The 14,243-nt window shown below is 48.1% G+C and overlaps 2 protein-coding genes across 2 annotated transcripts in view; both read right to left on the reverse strand.

The window, feature by feature from the left end:
• AIF1L (allograft inflammatory factor 1 like) overlaps positions 1 to 9,909 on the reverse strand; it is an 18,616-nt gene extending 8,707 nt beyond the window's left edge. Inside the window, exons 1-3 of the mRNA XM_007422314.4 lie at positions 8,934 to 9,909; positions 8,651 to 8,712; positions 2,862 to 2,928 (exon numbers count right to left, since the gene is read on the reverse strand). Coding sequence (XP_007422376.1) covers positions 2,862 to 2,928; positions 8,651 to 8,712; positions 8,934 to 8,964 — 160 coding nt within the window. The 5' untranslated portion in view covers positions 8,965 to 9,909. The remainder of the gene's footprint in view (positions 1 to 2,861; positions 2,929 to 8,650; positions 8,713 to 8,933) is intronic.
• Positions 9,910 to 12,243: 2,334 nt separating this feature from the next.
• The window catches only part of LAMC3 (laminin subunit gamma 3), a 55,388-nt gene continuing 53,388 nt past the window's right edge, over positions 12,244 to 14,243 (reverse strand). Inside the window, exon 28 of the mRNA XM_025177396.2 lies at positions 12,244 to 14,045. Coding sequence (XP_025033164.1) covers positions 13,816 to 14,045 — 230 coding nt within the window. The 3' untranslated portion in view covers positions 12,244 to 13,815. The remainder of the gene's footprint in view (positions 14,046 to 14,243) is intronic.

Below are 14,243 nucleotides of genomic sequence, written 5' to 3' on the forward strand. Positions count from 1 at the left end.
ATGAGAAAAAGAGGAAGGAAGACAGAGATGAAGAAAGAAGGAAAGAAGAAGGAAGGAAGGAAGGAAGAAGAAGGAAGGAAGGAAGGAAGGAAGGAAGGAAAAGAAAGAAAGAAAGAAAGAGAGAGAGAGAGAGAGAGAAAGAAAGAAAGAAAGAAAGAAAGAAAGAAAGAAAGAAAGAAAGAAAGAAAGAAAGAAAGAAAGAAAGAAAGGCAAAGGCAAATTATGAAGCCTAAAATCCTGCTCCACTACTAATTCTGTTTATTGCCCATACTTTATGCTGCACAATGACATGCATTTCTTTGGCATGCGGGCGCATCATAAAAACGCACCAGACCCGTCCATAAAACATGCTTCAGCTGGATCATTTAGGTGCTTTCAGACAACCTGCTAGGCTTGGTAACATTAACCCTTGCCTGGCTGGCTCGGCGTGTGGCACGCATCCCGCCCAGTGAGCTGAGCTGAAGGTTCGAGTTCCTGTGCAGGGTTGCAGCTCAGCCCTTCCCAGAATATTTGGCTCCAAGGAATGAGTGGAAAAGCGAAAAAACAGAATACTGCGAGAGAATAAAACCGCCCTCGCTTCTCCGATCCGCTTCGCACGCAGAAGGTTGCAACCTTGGAGGAGATCCTCCCGCCTCCGCAGCTGGGTTCCCACCACACCCTAGAATAAACCTACAGGCTTCTGACCACTTTGTGGTTCAACAGCCAGGGTGGAGTCAACAAGATAAAGCCGAACAACCAACAACCGGACTTGCTGCAAGTTGTTGAGATCCACAAGGACGGGAACCTCTGGATGGGTGACATCTGGATGGGATCTGCTGGCAAATATTGTGTCCATGTTTCTGCGGTCTGATTGGAGCGGCGGGACACTGTCATGCCTTCCCCTTGCATTTAGAAAGCTAGCCCCTCAGGGAAACTGCTCAACTAGGACTCTTACACTCTATCTTTCTCGGTGCAGGGAGCTGTTACCATTATTGTCGTTCTGCTGTTAGGATATTGATATTGAGTTCTCTCGAGCTCAAGTCAACCTAGATAAAGAGCTGGCTTTGTTTTACCCCAGAACACCAACCCTGCGAGGTAGGTTGGAGGAGAAAGAATCACTGTCCCCAAATCAGTCGAACCTGGGTCTTCTGGTCTGAGTCTGACCCCTTCCTTCATCACAATCTCCTTTTCTTCTCGGAGAAATATCTGATCATGGGTACCTCTCCCAGGCCTTGAAGCGGGACCGTTCGTAGAAAGAGTTTTTGCACACTCCTTTCACACTCAGATCTGGGCGCTGTTGCCCATATAATATAGATTCACATCCTGGAAAAGCGATCTTGCAAATCCCAGCCAGGAGCAAAACAGGCCTTTTCGATTTTCACAAAAGCTGGGCTTCGGCTGACACGAGACAAGGGTGCAAATCTCCTCTTTTCTTCCCCACTCAATGGGGCAAGAGGCTCTTTGAGTGTACAGTCCCGCACTAACAGACACAATTTTGCAGGGGGTGTGCGTGTGCGTGTGTGTGCGCACTTCTGTGCCCTTCCTGTCCGGTGGGAGAAAAGACGGGGAAACAAAGACTTGATTGTTGGGCAGATCCAAAGGAGAAAATCTTTGGTTTGTCAGAAAACACCGGATCTGTGTGCCACAAGTGTGCAAGACTGGGGAAAGAGGAATGCGTGTATGCCGTGCACATGTGTTCACCACAAAGGCAGCCTTGCCCCTTAGCCCTCTCCGGGCAGCGTTGGAAGATGTTTTGCACCCCGTTGAATTTTCTTTTTCTTTCGAGCCGTCGTATAGAACTGCATTGTTATGTTCAGCATTCAGCATCTTTTCAAAACCCGGCATTTCAGTCCATAGGTGTGGGGAGGGGGGGATTCTGGGTTCCTGCAGAAGGTAGAATTTAGGGTAGCGCGCCAAATCCAGCATCTGATTAATATAAACCTTGTTTGCTCTTCCTGGCTGAGCATGTTTTGCAAAACCAGGCCTGTTTGGTGACTGGATGATCCAGCGGCTTTCGCGAACCCGCCGAACAGATTTGCGTAGCCTACAAGATCTCGAGTGGCAAACGGACAACGCCAGACGTGTTTCAGAACCAGATGTTCCAATCACATCTGTTTCGCTGCAACTGCGGTGTCCAGGCAGCATACGAGAACGCAGTAACAACATCCCCCACCCTCGCCCACACCCTACGCTCGCAGCCAAAGACACGTTCTTGACGGACAACCACGCTCCCAGCTGAAAAACTAGCCACCATCGCCAGTTCCTTGGACCGGATTTGACCCCAAGGTTCGGCCGCTGGTGGGATGGAAAATCCCTTCCAGATGTGCTGGAATTGGGGGGAGGGAGGTGGTGGCCCCATACATCTGGAGAACTTCAAGTTGGAGGAGACCACCATAGGACTTTAACATGTCCTCAGAGGGGAAGAAGAAAAGGGGGGGTGAATGGAAGTAATTTTGCCCCCCTTCTGAAGACTGGTAGAAAGACATGCAATTCTCACTACTCTCCTCAAAAAGTGAGATGAAAATCTTGTCTCTATCCACACTGGGGGACTACAGAGACAGTGCCGTTCCCATCTACTTTGGCTTTGATTGGGTGTCATTCTCCAGGTACTAAAGTGTTCCTCAACCTCAGCAATTTTAAGATGTGGGCATTCAACTCCCAGAATTCCCCAGCCAGCATGCTTTAAGATATGTGGACTTCGACTCCCAGAATTCTCCAGCCAGCATGTTTTAAGATGTGTGAGTCCATCCAAAGGAATAATGTTGGGGGTTGTCATGTTGTGTTGTTCCTTTCTCCATCCTCTGGACCACTGCAATGCTTCTGGCCCTAACCCCAAAGGAAAATGCTTTTCTACAGCTGGTTTACTCAATGTGGACTAGTACCTTTAAAAACAGCAAGCTTTTCTTCCAGGTCCTCTTCATCACTAAACTTTGGGTCACAGAGAAACTCCTGAGATAGAAAAAAAGAAAAGGGAGGGGGAGGAGATCAAGCAACAATCAAACCTTCCAGTGTCTTCCTATTCATCAAGGCTAGGTAGAACCCACGTGTTTAACCAGGTTAATGGAAAACCTAGTTTTGGCATGGATTACACCGGGCCCTGCTTTTGCTTCGTAGGCAGGTGACGTGAAAAGAACCCAAATATTTCTGAAGCCCCTTGGAAGCTGTCCTACAGTTGCAAATGTGGTCGCTGGGGAGCGCAACTGATTTGTTTTAAGAAAGGAAAAGAGGCCACGGGGGGATTTATCTAGCTCAACTTTGCACTCTTCTCCCATTGCAACTTTAAACAAGGTCAGTTAGGAGGGAAAGTTGCCCGAAAAAGAAGATCCCGCTTTCGCTCTGCGATCTGAATCCTCCTTCCTTCTTCTCCCCATCTTGAGGCTGAGAAATAAATACAGAATCAGCACAATCGTGCTAAGCTTTTCAGAAAGACGGACGCTTCTTGGGTGTCGAAATAAGGTAAACTCCCACTTTGCCAGCAATGGTGGTTTATAAGCCACCATGTCTGGGTTTCTACCACCCAACATACCACCCACGTGTGGCTTTCAGGAGAGCGTGAATCCCGCTGTAACCTTTCTGAAAAATCCCTGTTATTCATCCAGGGTGAATATGTTAATATTAACACGTCCTGTCGGTTGGTTGGTTTGGGACCATCGTTCATAAAAAAGGCCTGGGAAGGAAACAAGCTTTGCTTAATTTCCTTTCAGTGTTATTATGGCTATTTAACTGGAAATGTTGCCTAGGTGTGTGTGTATAAACATACATCGGTGGATGGATGATGGCCCATCCTGTCGCAGCTGAATCTTGGTGACCCCCAGATGGATTTTTTCCACAATGGTCTGTCCCTAATCTGGTCTTTCTTATCTACCCAAAAGGAAAAAATCCATATAACAGTTGCAAGCCACTTGGATTCGCTCGACTGCAGCTGCGTCAACGCGCTTGTCATCGAGGAAGAAATCAGCCGACTGTGCGTGAATCCCACACAGTTTTGCCCTCCATCCAGGCTCATCGAATGCAGCGCCAGGAGTGACACAGTGCATTATGTCCCACCAGAGATCCACCTATGCGAGGGTGACGCGGCTTCCCAGGGCCACGGATGGAGTTCCCACAACACGTGGACTTAACCGGGTTAAACCGATGGGAGCTTTCTCGCTCCCTGTGTTTTCAGCAGGAGGAAGGAAATAAATGGAAAAGTTGTCATTAAATCCCCCCTGCCCCACCTCTACACCCTATTTATCCGTCGCTTAGAGCAAGAGAGAAAAATGCCTTTGGGGCCAATGGGATTTATATATATTTTTGGCTATCGTGACCCCTTTGCAGTTTGAGCGGGGAAGGCAAATTTAACCTCTTTACACCGAACCATGAGAATAGCTCGGTTGGGTGTTGCAGGAGAAGAAGTGCAAACGTCGGGCCGCCCCGTTAAAAAAAGCCAGAGCAGGCACCCAAGAGACTGCCAGAAGGAAAAAACAGCTCTGAAAGAGGCGGAAGAGAGTCAGTGGCCCCTGAATTAAGCCAGAGGGGCCCATTCCCAACCATCTTGAAACCGAGATTACGGATGCAATGCCTGAGTCAGAGGTCACTGAGCAGAGATCAAGAACAATCCCCATCTTCGTATCAGCAAAGCCCAGGAGGCTCTGCGTGAGGCATGAGATGAAAAGTCAATTCAGCCAAATGGGAGGGTGTGACTTCGTGATTGGAGGTGGACATCGCTTCTGGATTATCTCAATCCCCTGCTCTCTTCTGGCCAAGATCTGACAGGCTCCCCCTTCCACCTTTTGGGGGACCGTTTTTAGTGGGTCCCCAAGATGGTCATCCAACCTTGGGGGTCATCCTAAGACCGTGTGGGCCTTCCCCTGGCAAATCAACCCTGGGGAGGTTTGATCTAAGCTTAGGGAGGTCAATCCTGAGGAATCTGCCCAATTGACAGATTTCTGTTTGCTCCCCAAATCCCAGAGCCAGCGTTTTTATCACTGGCGGTTAGCTTGTAGTCAGGGAAAAGGGCTTTAAAGAGCATTAAGTCAAAGGGGAGAAGGTGAAGAGGAGTGAAGGAGATTACAGACAGGAAACGGGGGGGGGAGGGACATGAAAGCAACTTTGCATCAAGGGGCCTGGGTTCCTGATGTTTCAAATAGGCGTTGGGAAAATTACATATATTTACTTCTTGGGAGTTGGAGATTCTGATTTACTTCTTGAGTTTTTCTTATGTGTGGAGAACGCCCTTCTGGTTCTAGAGAGACCCACAGCTATGTGCTCCTAATGCATTATGTCCTTTCAAACGCCGTTCTGGAAGCTCCAGGTACCTAACAACAGCTCCACGAGGTAGGTTGGGTGAAGGAAAGGCCCAGGTTTAGCTAGTGAGCAACTTAGTTAAACCTGGGGCTCTTCCTTCCACACCTTAATTCCTCAGTTGGGACCGTGATGGCCAAGTGCCTCATCTCTGCCTACCTCCATCATCATGATCATGATCATCGTGATCATCAATCATCATCCTGGATCGATCCACTGCGAGAGGAAGGCTTCTTCATTGACAGTTATGGATCACCATCTATCATGGTGGTCCAGTGTGAGTGGTAGACAGATGTTTTTCAACTTCCCTGGCTACGCCTCCTCTCTGCCCATCATCATCCTCTTCATCTTGAATCAATCCACTGCGAGATGAAGGCTTCTTCACTGATGGTTATGGACCATACTCCACCATGATGGTCCAGTGTGAGTGGTAGGTAAATGTTTTTTTGTCTTTCAGCCTAGGGCTGAGAGAGATGGGCCCACAGCTTCCAGACCCAAAGGACAACTAAAACCTGGGTCTCCCCGTTCCTAATCCAGCATCTTCACTACTACACCCCTCTGGCTGTCATCCACTTCCTTATGCAGTAAAACCTGACTTTGCAATTATCCTTGACAATCAGCCACACAGCTTCCACAGGTACGTTACGCTTCCTCTCAGTGTATTCTTATTACTCCAAAATCCACCTCGTCTCCTATCTCCAAGACTTTGCAGAAGGCCAACAACTTTCCTTCTGGGGATTTAGAGAGACACGTTTTCATACCCTCAGCTATACCCCAAGGGTTTAAAAAAACAACCACAGATTAAAAAAATGCATCCTCTAAGCAGGAGGGGTGAGATCTAAGGTCCTATCTGAAGCTTTTCAAGCAGGTTTTTCCATCTCCAGCGGGCTGACACCAAAAATTGAGAGCTGAGCTTGCATAACTTGGCAGTTGAAAGGCAGTGGGAAGTTTTGCAATCTGTTTGGATTGCATCCACGAGCGCCACAAGTTTCTTTTAAGAGCCAGCACATTCTCTCATGAAAAACTGACGCCGCCGAGGGATAATCTAAGCATTTCACTCTGGGTTATACATTTTAAAATCTAGGAGGAATCAGAAAGTGCCGATCTGGCTGGTTCTTTGAATGACACAAAGTCTGATTGTCAACATCCACATTCATAAACGTTGCCCACGCCTCTGCTCCCAGCTCCAAACCCAAGACTTTCGCAAGCCTGTTAAGAGTTTTATGCACAGCAAGAGCAAAAAAACCATCAACGGTGGGGCGGGGGGGGGGGAGAAACAGGTTTGGGGCATGTCAAAACGTGGTGCAGTTTTGTAAGAAACTCAACCACCTGCTAAATGTCTGGATGCCAAACGCTTTCTTCCGGGCAACTCACCAAATCACCTGATAGTTAATGTTTTGGAGAGGGTCAGGAAAGCCCAGTGTTAAAAAAAGAAGAAGAAAATAAGGGCTGAGTGAAAAGCGGAGGGTTTCCTGGATCACTGAGCAGACTTTGGGCCGGGGATGATGAATTAACTAGAAAGAAATTACAATAGTTGGCAAGGTCGAGGGCTGAAGGAGGGGAAGATAAGGGACGCGATAAACAGGCGGGCCCCTGAGATGTCCTTGAAAGAGCTGCGCATTATCAGCAGGGAGAAACCAAAATGGGGGATTTTGTTCATTCAATCATCAGAACTTCGGTTTGACTCAGAAGAACGTGATTAAGGCCCCATCAACTCACGTCAACGTATTGGGTAGGATTTAAAGCCCATCGTTTTGCCCAGGCATTTTAGAACTGGGCATAAAATTGAAAATCCACAGGGAAGATGTTCTCCAGAGCCAATCCCACACAGGCAGCGTATACATTTCGTAAATAAAACGTAGAGAAATGTTTTAGACTAGCTCTTTAGGGCACAAGATTTGCCTTTGCAAGCTGCTTGACGGCATGCCGGTTTTGTGACGGCCTGGCCCTTCCGTCCCCATCATCCTTAGCCAACGGCTGTGCCTGCTGGACACGGAGGGGACGCAGATCCAACATTGGAAAAAGTAGAAATGGATGATTCTCTGTGGAATTATGGAATTATGGGTCAGGAAACCTAAGTTGCCTGAAGCGTGGCCATCTTTAAGACAGGATTGGACGCTTGGGGGGTTCAGCAGCAACCCACTAACCCCTTTAGATATGTTGGACGATAGCTTTGGCCTCCCGGTGTCTGCATCGCTGTCTTAAGCCACCAATCTGCCTTTCTCCAAAGAGGGGACTACAAGCCCCATCATCCCCAAAGCCCACAACCAAGCTGTGGAGCTCAAAGCATTGAGAGATTACGATGGCTCATTCAAGCTGGGTCGACAAGTTGACCAAGTCAACAGGATGAATCTAGGAGCACTTTTTCTGACTCACCAATTTTATTAAACGGCCGGAGCTCACAACCGTTGAAATAAAGGTCACTCCAAGGCTTAATTTTGAGCCGTGCTTTACATTTTTGGATTTTATAACATGAAGCTATCAAATCCACCGTTTCATTTTTTAAAAAAAACTGCAAGCTTTTTTAGTTTGTTGGAATTTGTTTCAAAAATGGTAGCTTCCACCAGCTCGGTTGAACCAATACAAAATGAGATTTTTGGGGCTTTTGCAGCAGGCTTCTTAAAAAATTAAAAATGTTTTAGAGAAGGGATAGCAGATAATCAACTTTCATCTATTGATTATTAGCACTGTATGGGTTTCTGTCATCCACTTTGTTTTCTTCCTTAAACTTTCAGTCTCCAGAAAAAGAGGAAAAGGTGCTCTCAGATTCCTCCTGATATTTGCCACCATCCACTAACACTACACCGATTCCTAACTGGATCCATTTTCTGGGTTCAAAGGCGGCGTCGAACCTTAAAGCAAATTAAATCATGGGCCACCCAGAGTTGCTTAAGATGGGCGGTTGCATCAATCTTTTCAATCAATCAATAAAATAAAATTTAGCCAGCTATAGGAAGGCACACGGAGTCAAACCAAATCGAGAAAGAAAGAAAGAAAGAAAGAAAGAAAGAGAGAGAGAGAGAGAGAGAGAGAGAGAGAGAGAGAGAAAGAAAGAAAGAGAGAGAGAGAGAAAGAAAGAAAGAAAGAAAGAAAGAAAGAAAGAAAGAAAGAAAGAAAGAAAGAAAGAAAGAAGAAGGGAAGGGAAGGGAAGGGAAGGGAAGGGAAGGAAGGAAGGAAGGAAGGAAGGAAGGAAGGAAGGAAGGAAGGAAGGAAGGAAGGAAGGAAGGAAGGAAGGAAGGAAGGAAGGAAGGAAGGAAGGAAGGAAGGAAGGAAATTGGGTGCCTAGATTTGTGAGGTTCACAGCTGACCTGGTTAAATCACATTGTGTGAACGCAGCCTTGACTTCCCCAGAGAGACAGAGTTGGAGAGAAAAAACTGTTTTACTTACTTTATTTATTTCCTCTAGCCTCCCTTCTTGCTCAGCTTTCAGTAAACGGAAGGCTTTTCCTCCTGCAGAAAAGACCAGAAATGATGGCACAGGAGGAGAGGGAAAAGAAAAGGGGGGGGGGGAGTTGAAACTGTGCCCCAGGGATCAGCCTCCCCCCCGAAATGGGTCCCCCCTCCCTTCCCCACAAGCAAATTCGGGGGCCAGAGCCCTTCCCCGAAGGCCACGGGGCCCCTCTCAAGTCCCCCGACCCTCGCGCAGGGACCCCACCCCGCACCGCACGTACCTTGGTGGGCATTGCTGAGCATCACGGACATCGTGGGTGCTGCTGGTGGGGGCTGGGGGGGCTGGAGGCTCTCCCCTGGCCCGTGCTGGTTTCCTCCCGTCACCGCCGAGCCCAGCGGGAGCAGACTTTTGTGCACCTAACCCAGCCCAGTCCTCCTCCTCAATGAAGCCATTCACGAGCCGGGATTCAGACTCAGTCCCTCTGCTGGGGAGGGTTGGGGGAGGAATGCATTGCAAGTGCTCAGCGCCCCACGCTGGGGCCTCTGCCGGCTGCAGAGCTAGCTGGCAAATTAACCCCTTTCTTTTTATGCCCCGAGCGCGCTCCTCCGGGCCTCGACGGCGCTGCTTCAAGCGGGGCAGCCGGCGGGAACTTTCCTTCGCGCCTCCTGGGTTCACCCAGCGCCCTCGGGCTGGAGCCTGGGTCCCCAGAGCCCAAGTCCTGGGTTCCCCCGTCGGGCCCAAGAGAAGCTCCCCTGCCCTGGGCTGCCCGGCGTCGTGGCTCTGACGGCTGACTTGCCTGAGACGGACCGAGACTTGCTTTTTGAGGTTCTACCGTACGCCGGCTGGGTTTGTCCAGTTTATTGGCGGTGTGGTCGCAAAATGGGCTGAAGCTAAACCTAGAGGGTTGAGGAAGGACAGCTGCTTTCACACAGGGTGCGGGGACAACCCCCCTCCCCTTTTTTTTCTGGTCTGGTGTGATCACACAACTTCTGAAGTCAGTAGCTGGGGTCCCCCAACATCCTCAGTCAGACACTGTCCTGCTGTATTTATCAGGTATAGATCGAGGTCAGGAAGGGAGGGAGGGAGGAAGGAAGGGAGGAAGGAAGGAAGGAAAAATGATGAGAAAAAGAGATGGAAGAAGGAAAAAGATAAGAAAGAGAGCTGGAAGAAAAGAAGGAAAAAAGATGAGAAGGAGAGATGGAAGAAAGGAAAATAAGAAAAATGAGAAAAGAAAGGAGAGAGAGGTGAAGGAAGAAAGAAAAGAGAGAGAGAGAGAGAAAGAAAGAGAAAAATGAAAATGAAAAAGAAAAAGAAAAAGAAGAAAAAGAAAAAGAAGAAAGAAAGAAAGAAAGAAAGAAAGAAAGAAAGAAAGAAAGAAAGAAAGAAAGAAAGAAAGAAGTAAGGAAGGAAGGAAGGAAAGAGAGAGAGAAAGAAAGAGAAAGAAAGAAAGAGAAAGAAAGAAAGAAAGAAAGAAAGAAAGAAAGAAAGAAAGAAAGAAAGAAAGAAAGAAAAAGAAAGGCTCATCCCTGCTCTATTCTGTGTTCAGATTTCCTGGGAATACTTTTTTTTGTTCAGAAATGCAACCAAACAGGCGTTGACTATGTCCCTTCCCAATGTCCCCCACCCAACTTGGTCAAGCCAAGGTTCTGAATCACCACCTGGAAGCCCCAAAGCACCTATTACCCAACAGTTTGTCAACTTTGCCAAGGACAAAGAGAGCAGGCAAGTGTCTCCTCCACCCTGTCCATCACGTATGTCCCCTGCAGGGACAGGGGCTGAACCAAGCTTTTCTTCTCCCCTCCCAAGGCCTCTTTCCTCTAGTCTCACAGCTTTTAGATCATCAGCCTATTATCTTTGGTTCTTTTGGTAGCTGCAGTAAAGCAATCTTGGAGCTGCAGTATCCACGTCATGGAAAGTGATAATTCCACTGTACGCAGCACTGGTCAGACCACACCTGGACTACTGTGTCTGGTTCTGGGGGCCACAACTCAGGAAGGATGTGGAGGAACTGGGAAGAGGGCAGAAAAGGGGGATATGGATGATGAGGGGCTTGGAGGCGAAATCCCCTGAAGAACTGGGTCTGTTTAGCCTAAAGAAGAGCAGGCTCAGGGAGACACGATTGCAGTCTTCCAGTCCTTGAAGGGCTGCGGATTGACACGCTGTAGCACCCAAGATGAGACAAGAACCAGCCGATGGAGATCCAGACTCCGAATAAGGAGGAATCTCCCAGCCACGAGAGCCACGAAGCCGTGGCCCAGCCTGCCTCCCTCTCCGGAGTCATGGGGTCTCCATCTCTGGAGGGTCTCAAGCAAAGGTTGGTCCACCATTCAACTGGGACGATCTGAGGATTCCTGCCCTGGGCAGAAGGTGGACTAGAAGACCCCCAAGGTCCCTCCCAAGGCTAGGAGTCTACAAAAATAGCCAGACATCTGGAGTAGCATCAGCTAAAACTTTGGTGCCCCTGAGGAGAAACACGATTCTCCAGGAAGGTTCTCCTGAGCCAACCATGGTGGACATTTACAGCAGAAGCCACCGAGAACACATACTCCTTACATCTCAGCCCTTCCCTCTGCCCACCAGCCTTCCCCCAAAGTGGATGTCTTCTGCTGGGGTTCCTTCCAAGGGTCTTCTGCTCTCCACCATCCAACGTCAGGATCCAGACCCTGGTTGGAAGACAAGCCGAGCTTTCGTGGGGCCGAGGGCTGTTTGGGCAAGGACTCCAGAGCGTGAGTAACGTCCTTGGGGAAATCAACATCCGAGCTCTCCAGGCGAAGGCTGGAATCTGCTCGCGGGATTCTCTCTCTCTCTCTTTCAGCCCAGTTTTTTTCTCTTTCCCTTTCAAGGGGGATGCGCCGCGGGGTGGTGGGCTTTCACAACCCCGTCCTTTCACAGTTGCATTTGCAACTAAAAAGATACGGAAAGGAAAGAATCCGGAAGCAGCAGAGATTTTTTTCTCCAGGGGAGAAAACACCCCTCTGTGTGATACGCGAAGCTCACACGTTTTAGCCATGATGCAACTTTAGAGAGAGAGGATAAAATTCAAATGCATTTATAACCGCTGTAAAGAAGATCAGAAGCCATTTTTTAAAATCTTTAGTCTTCCTTTTTTTCTCCCCCCCCCATTTCTCTCCTTTCTTTTTCCTCTTTTTCTTCTTTTCTCACCATCTTTCTTTCCCTTTTTCCTTTCAATGTTTTTATTTGGTACATTTTTTTTTCAATAGAAACCAAGAAGCCCACACAATTTATAAAATATCTATCTGGATTTCCCTCCTCCAGATCTTTCCAGACTGAAAAACAGACACCCTGAAGTGACAATTCTTGGTATAAATTTCGTGGCAGAAGGGCTCGACCTCTTCCAAGACGGCTTGTCAACGTCTCAGTCTAGCCCACAGGGCTCAGATTTCCTAGTGGTCTCCCATCCAAGTCCTAATCAAGTCTGACCCTGCTTAGCTTTCTCAGATCCAAATTATATTTGGGGGGGTGGGGGGGACATCTGAAGCTCTGCAGGTGTTGCTGGACTACAACTCCCAGGAGCCTCTGCCAGCACAGGAAAGGGCAGAGGATGATGGGAGCTGTAGTTCCATGGAATCAAAAGGGCAAGAGTTGATCGCTGCTTTTAAAAGAAATTAAGGAGCTGGCTATTGCATACTAACCCATCAACTTTTGGTTTTATTCATATAAACACACCCACGGGCGCCTATAAATAATAGTTTAGGGATTAACATGTTGTGCCAACCCAACCCATCGTAGCTCATTCAATAAATCACGGCTAAACATGGGATTACATCAACTCAGCCTAAAATTAGTTTTGAAGGAATGGCGTGGCTGTTATTTTTAACCACGGGTGTTTTTTTGCTGAGCAATTTTGTCTCATCCTTTTGAAGGGTCGGGAGCACCATTCCCTCCCTCCCAGGAAAACAAGGCTGCGTTTAAATATTTAAAATGTAAATCCATCGACCTATGCATGCCTGGGAATTGCAGGAATGTAAAGATGATGCGTCGCTGGGGTGTGTATGGGTGTACTATGGATTTAGCATTCAGTTTCTACTTGATCTTTACTCGCAGATAAAATTCCAGAGTCCTGCCCAGGCTGAAAAATAAGATATTTGTAAACATTTGCACCGTTGGCTGTAACATCTCCATTTCAACATTAAATCAGAATTAATGCATGGGGGGGGGGAGAGAAAGAGATCTATCAAAATATTCACAACACAGACAGCCATACAGTGCAAATCCTGTATTCTTAAAACTCAGATAAAGCTTTCCTGGTTATATGTGTGACTCTGTCTGCAAAGAGTTTCCCTCTTAAACTGAACTGGACCGGAATGACTTTCCGCGTCAGCAGGCTAATGAATCCCAGATCACTGAAGGCAAGACGGATTTGCCGGATCCAAATTCGGTGGGAAGAGAAGCATGACAGAGTTTGCATCGCAGAGCATCACAGGCTGGGATCGCGGTTGGCAAAGGCTCTATTTGCAGGACAAGGGATGGGAGAACGTCGGCTTTTGCATCAAGGGCTCTGGTGTCAGTTTCACAACCGCTGGCCTGGTCAGTTTCACCATCGTGGGTCTGGTCAATTTTACCATCGCTGGTCTGGTCAATTTCACAGCTAAGAGACATTGCTTTTTTGGGTTTTTTTTAGCTTGCCTTAAAAAGAGTGAGAATTTTTTAAAAACCACTTCTCAAACTTCTGAAGCAGAAGAACTGGAATCTGTCGCAAGCAAGTGGTATATTCCCGCGCCTAATTTACTGCTGATCCTGATTTTCATTTTTCTGCAGTAGGGTCCCAATCTCTGGCAATACCTTGGAAGCCACTAGGCTCCAAAACCCCTGGACTGAGAAGCATAGCGCTCAGTTTTCCAAGACTCTTGACTTGTCAATGGCTGTTTCAGGTTTCTAGTCCCCATGGCAGCAAGGAGTTTGGGGTTGCCAGCTCAGGGTTTTATGGTCAAGGTCGGTTGGGCAGCACAGAACGACCAATGATGCCCAAAGCTATTCTCGGTCCCTAATAAAGATGACTCAATCTGCCTGCTTTTGACTCTTTTACCAATAGCATTCTGGAAGCATTTCCTTTAAAAAATGTCTATATTTAATCCATCCGCACCAGTCTTCACTCTATGGCAATTTCTCAGCCACCAGGCTCTTCCAGCCTCCTTTCAGCTCTAACAGCCGCTGGGCAAGCTCTGAAGAATGGCCTGTAGGTTCTCCTTGTCGCTTCGGATCTCCTCCAGGTCTTGCTCGAAGGCCTCCAGCCTCTCCCGCTGCTGCTCGGCTTCCTGCTCCAAGATGCCCAGCGTCTCATTCAGGGCACCCGGCCCCGCCAGGCGCAGCTGCAAGCTTGCCAGCTGGACCTGGCTGGCACGGAGCGCAGCCACGGGCTGATCGAGGTTTCCTGGGGGAAGCAAAACATGGTGTTGGCATGGGGGCTGGCGTTAGGATGGAGACCCCAGCTCCAACGCCAGCCCTACTAGGTAGATCAGACCAGGAAATTGACTCCACAGGAAGGTTAAAACTACTTTGACTGAGTTTGGCTGTCGTAACAATCTTGCAAGTCTGATTGTGCTGGACTTCCTCCCCCTCCTATACCCAT

Source organism: Python bivittatus, unplaced genomic scaffold, assembly GCF_059951505.1.
Source record: "Python bivittatus isolate LINGU-HERP-01145 unplaced genomic scaffold, Pbiv_v1 ctg000160_np1212, whole genome shotgun sequence".
NCBI lineage: Eukaryota > Metazoa > Chordata > Lepidosauria > Squamata > Pythonidae > Python > Python bivittatus.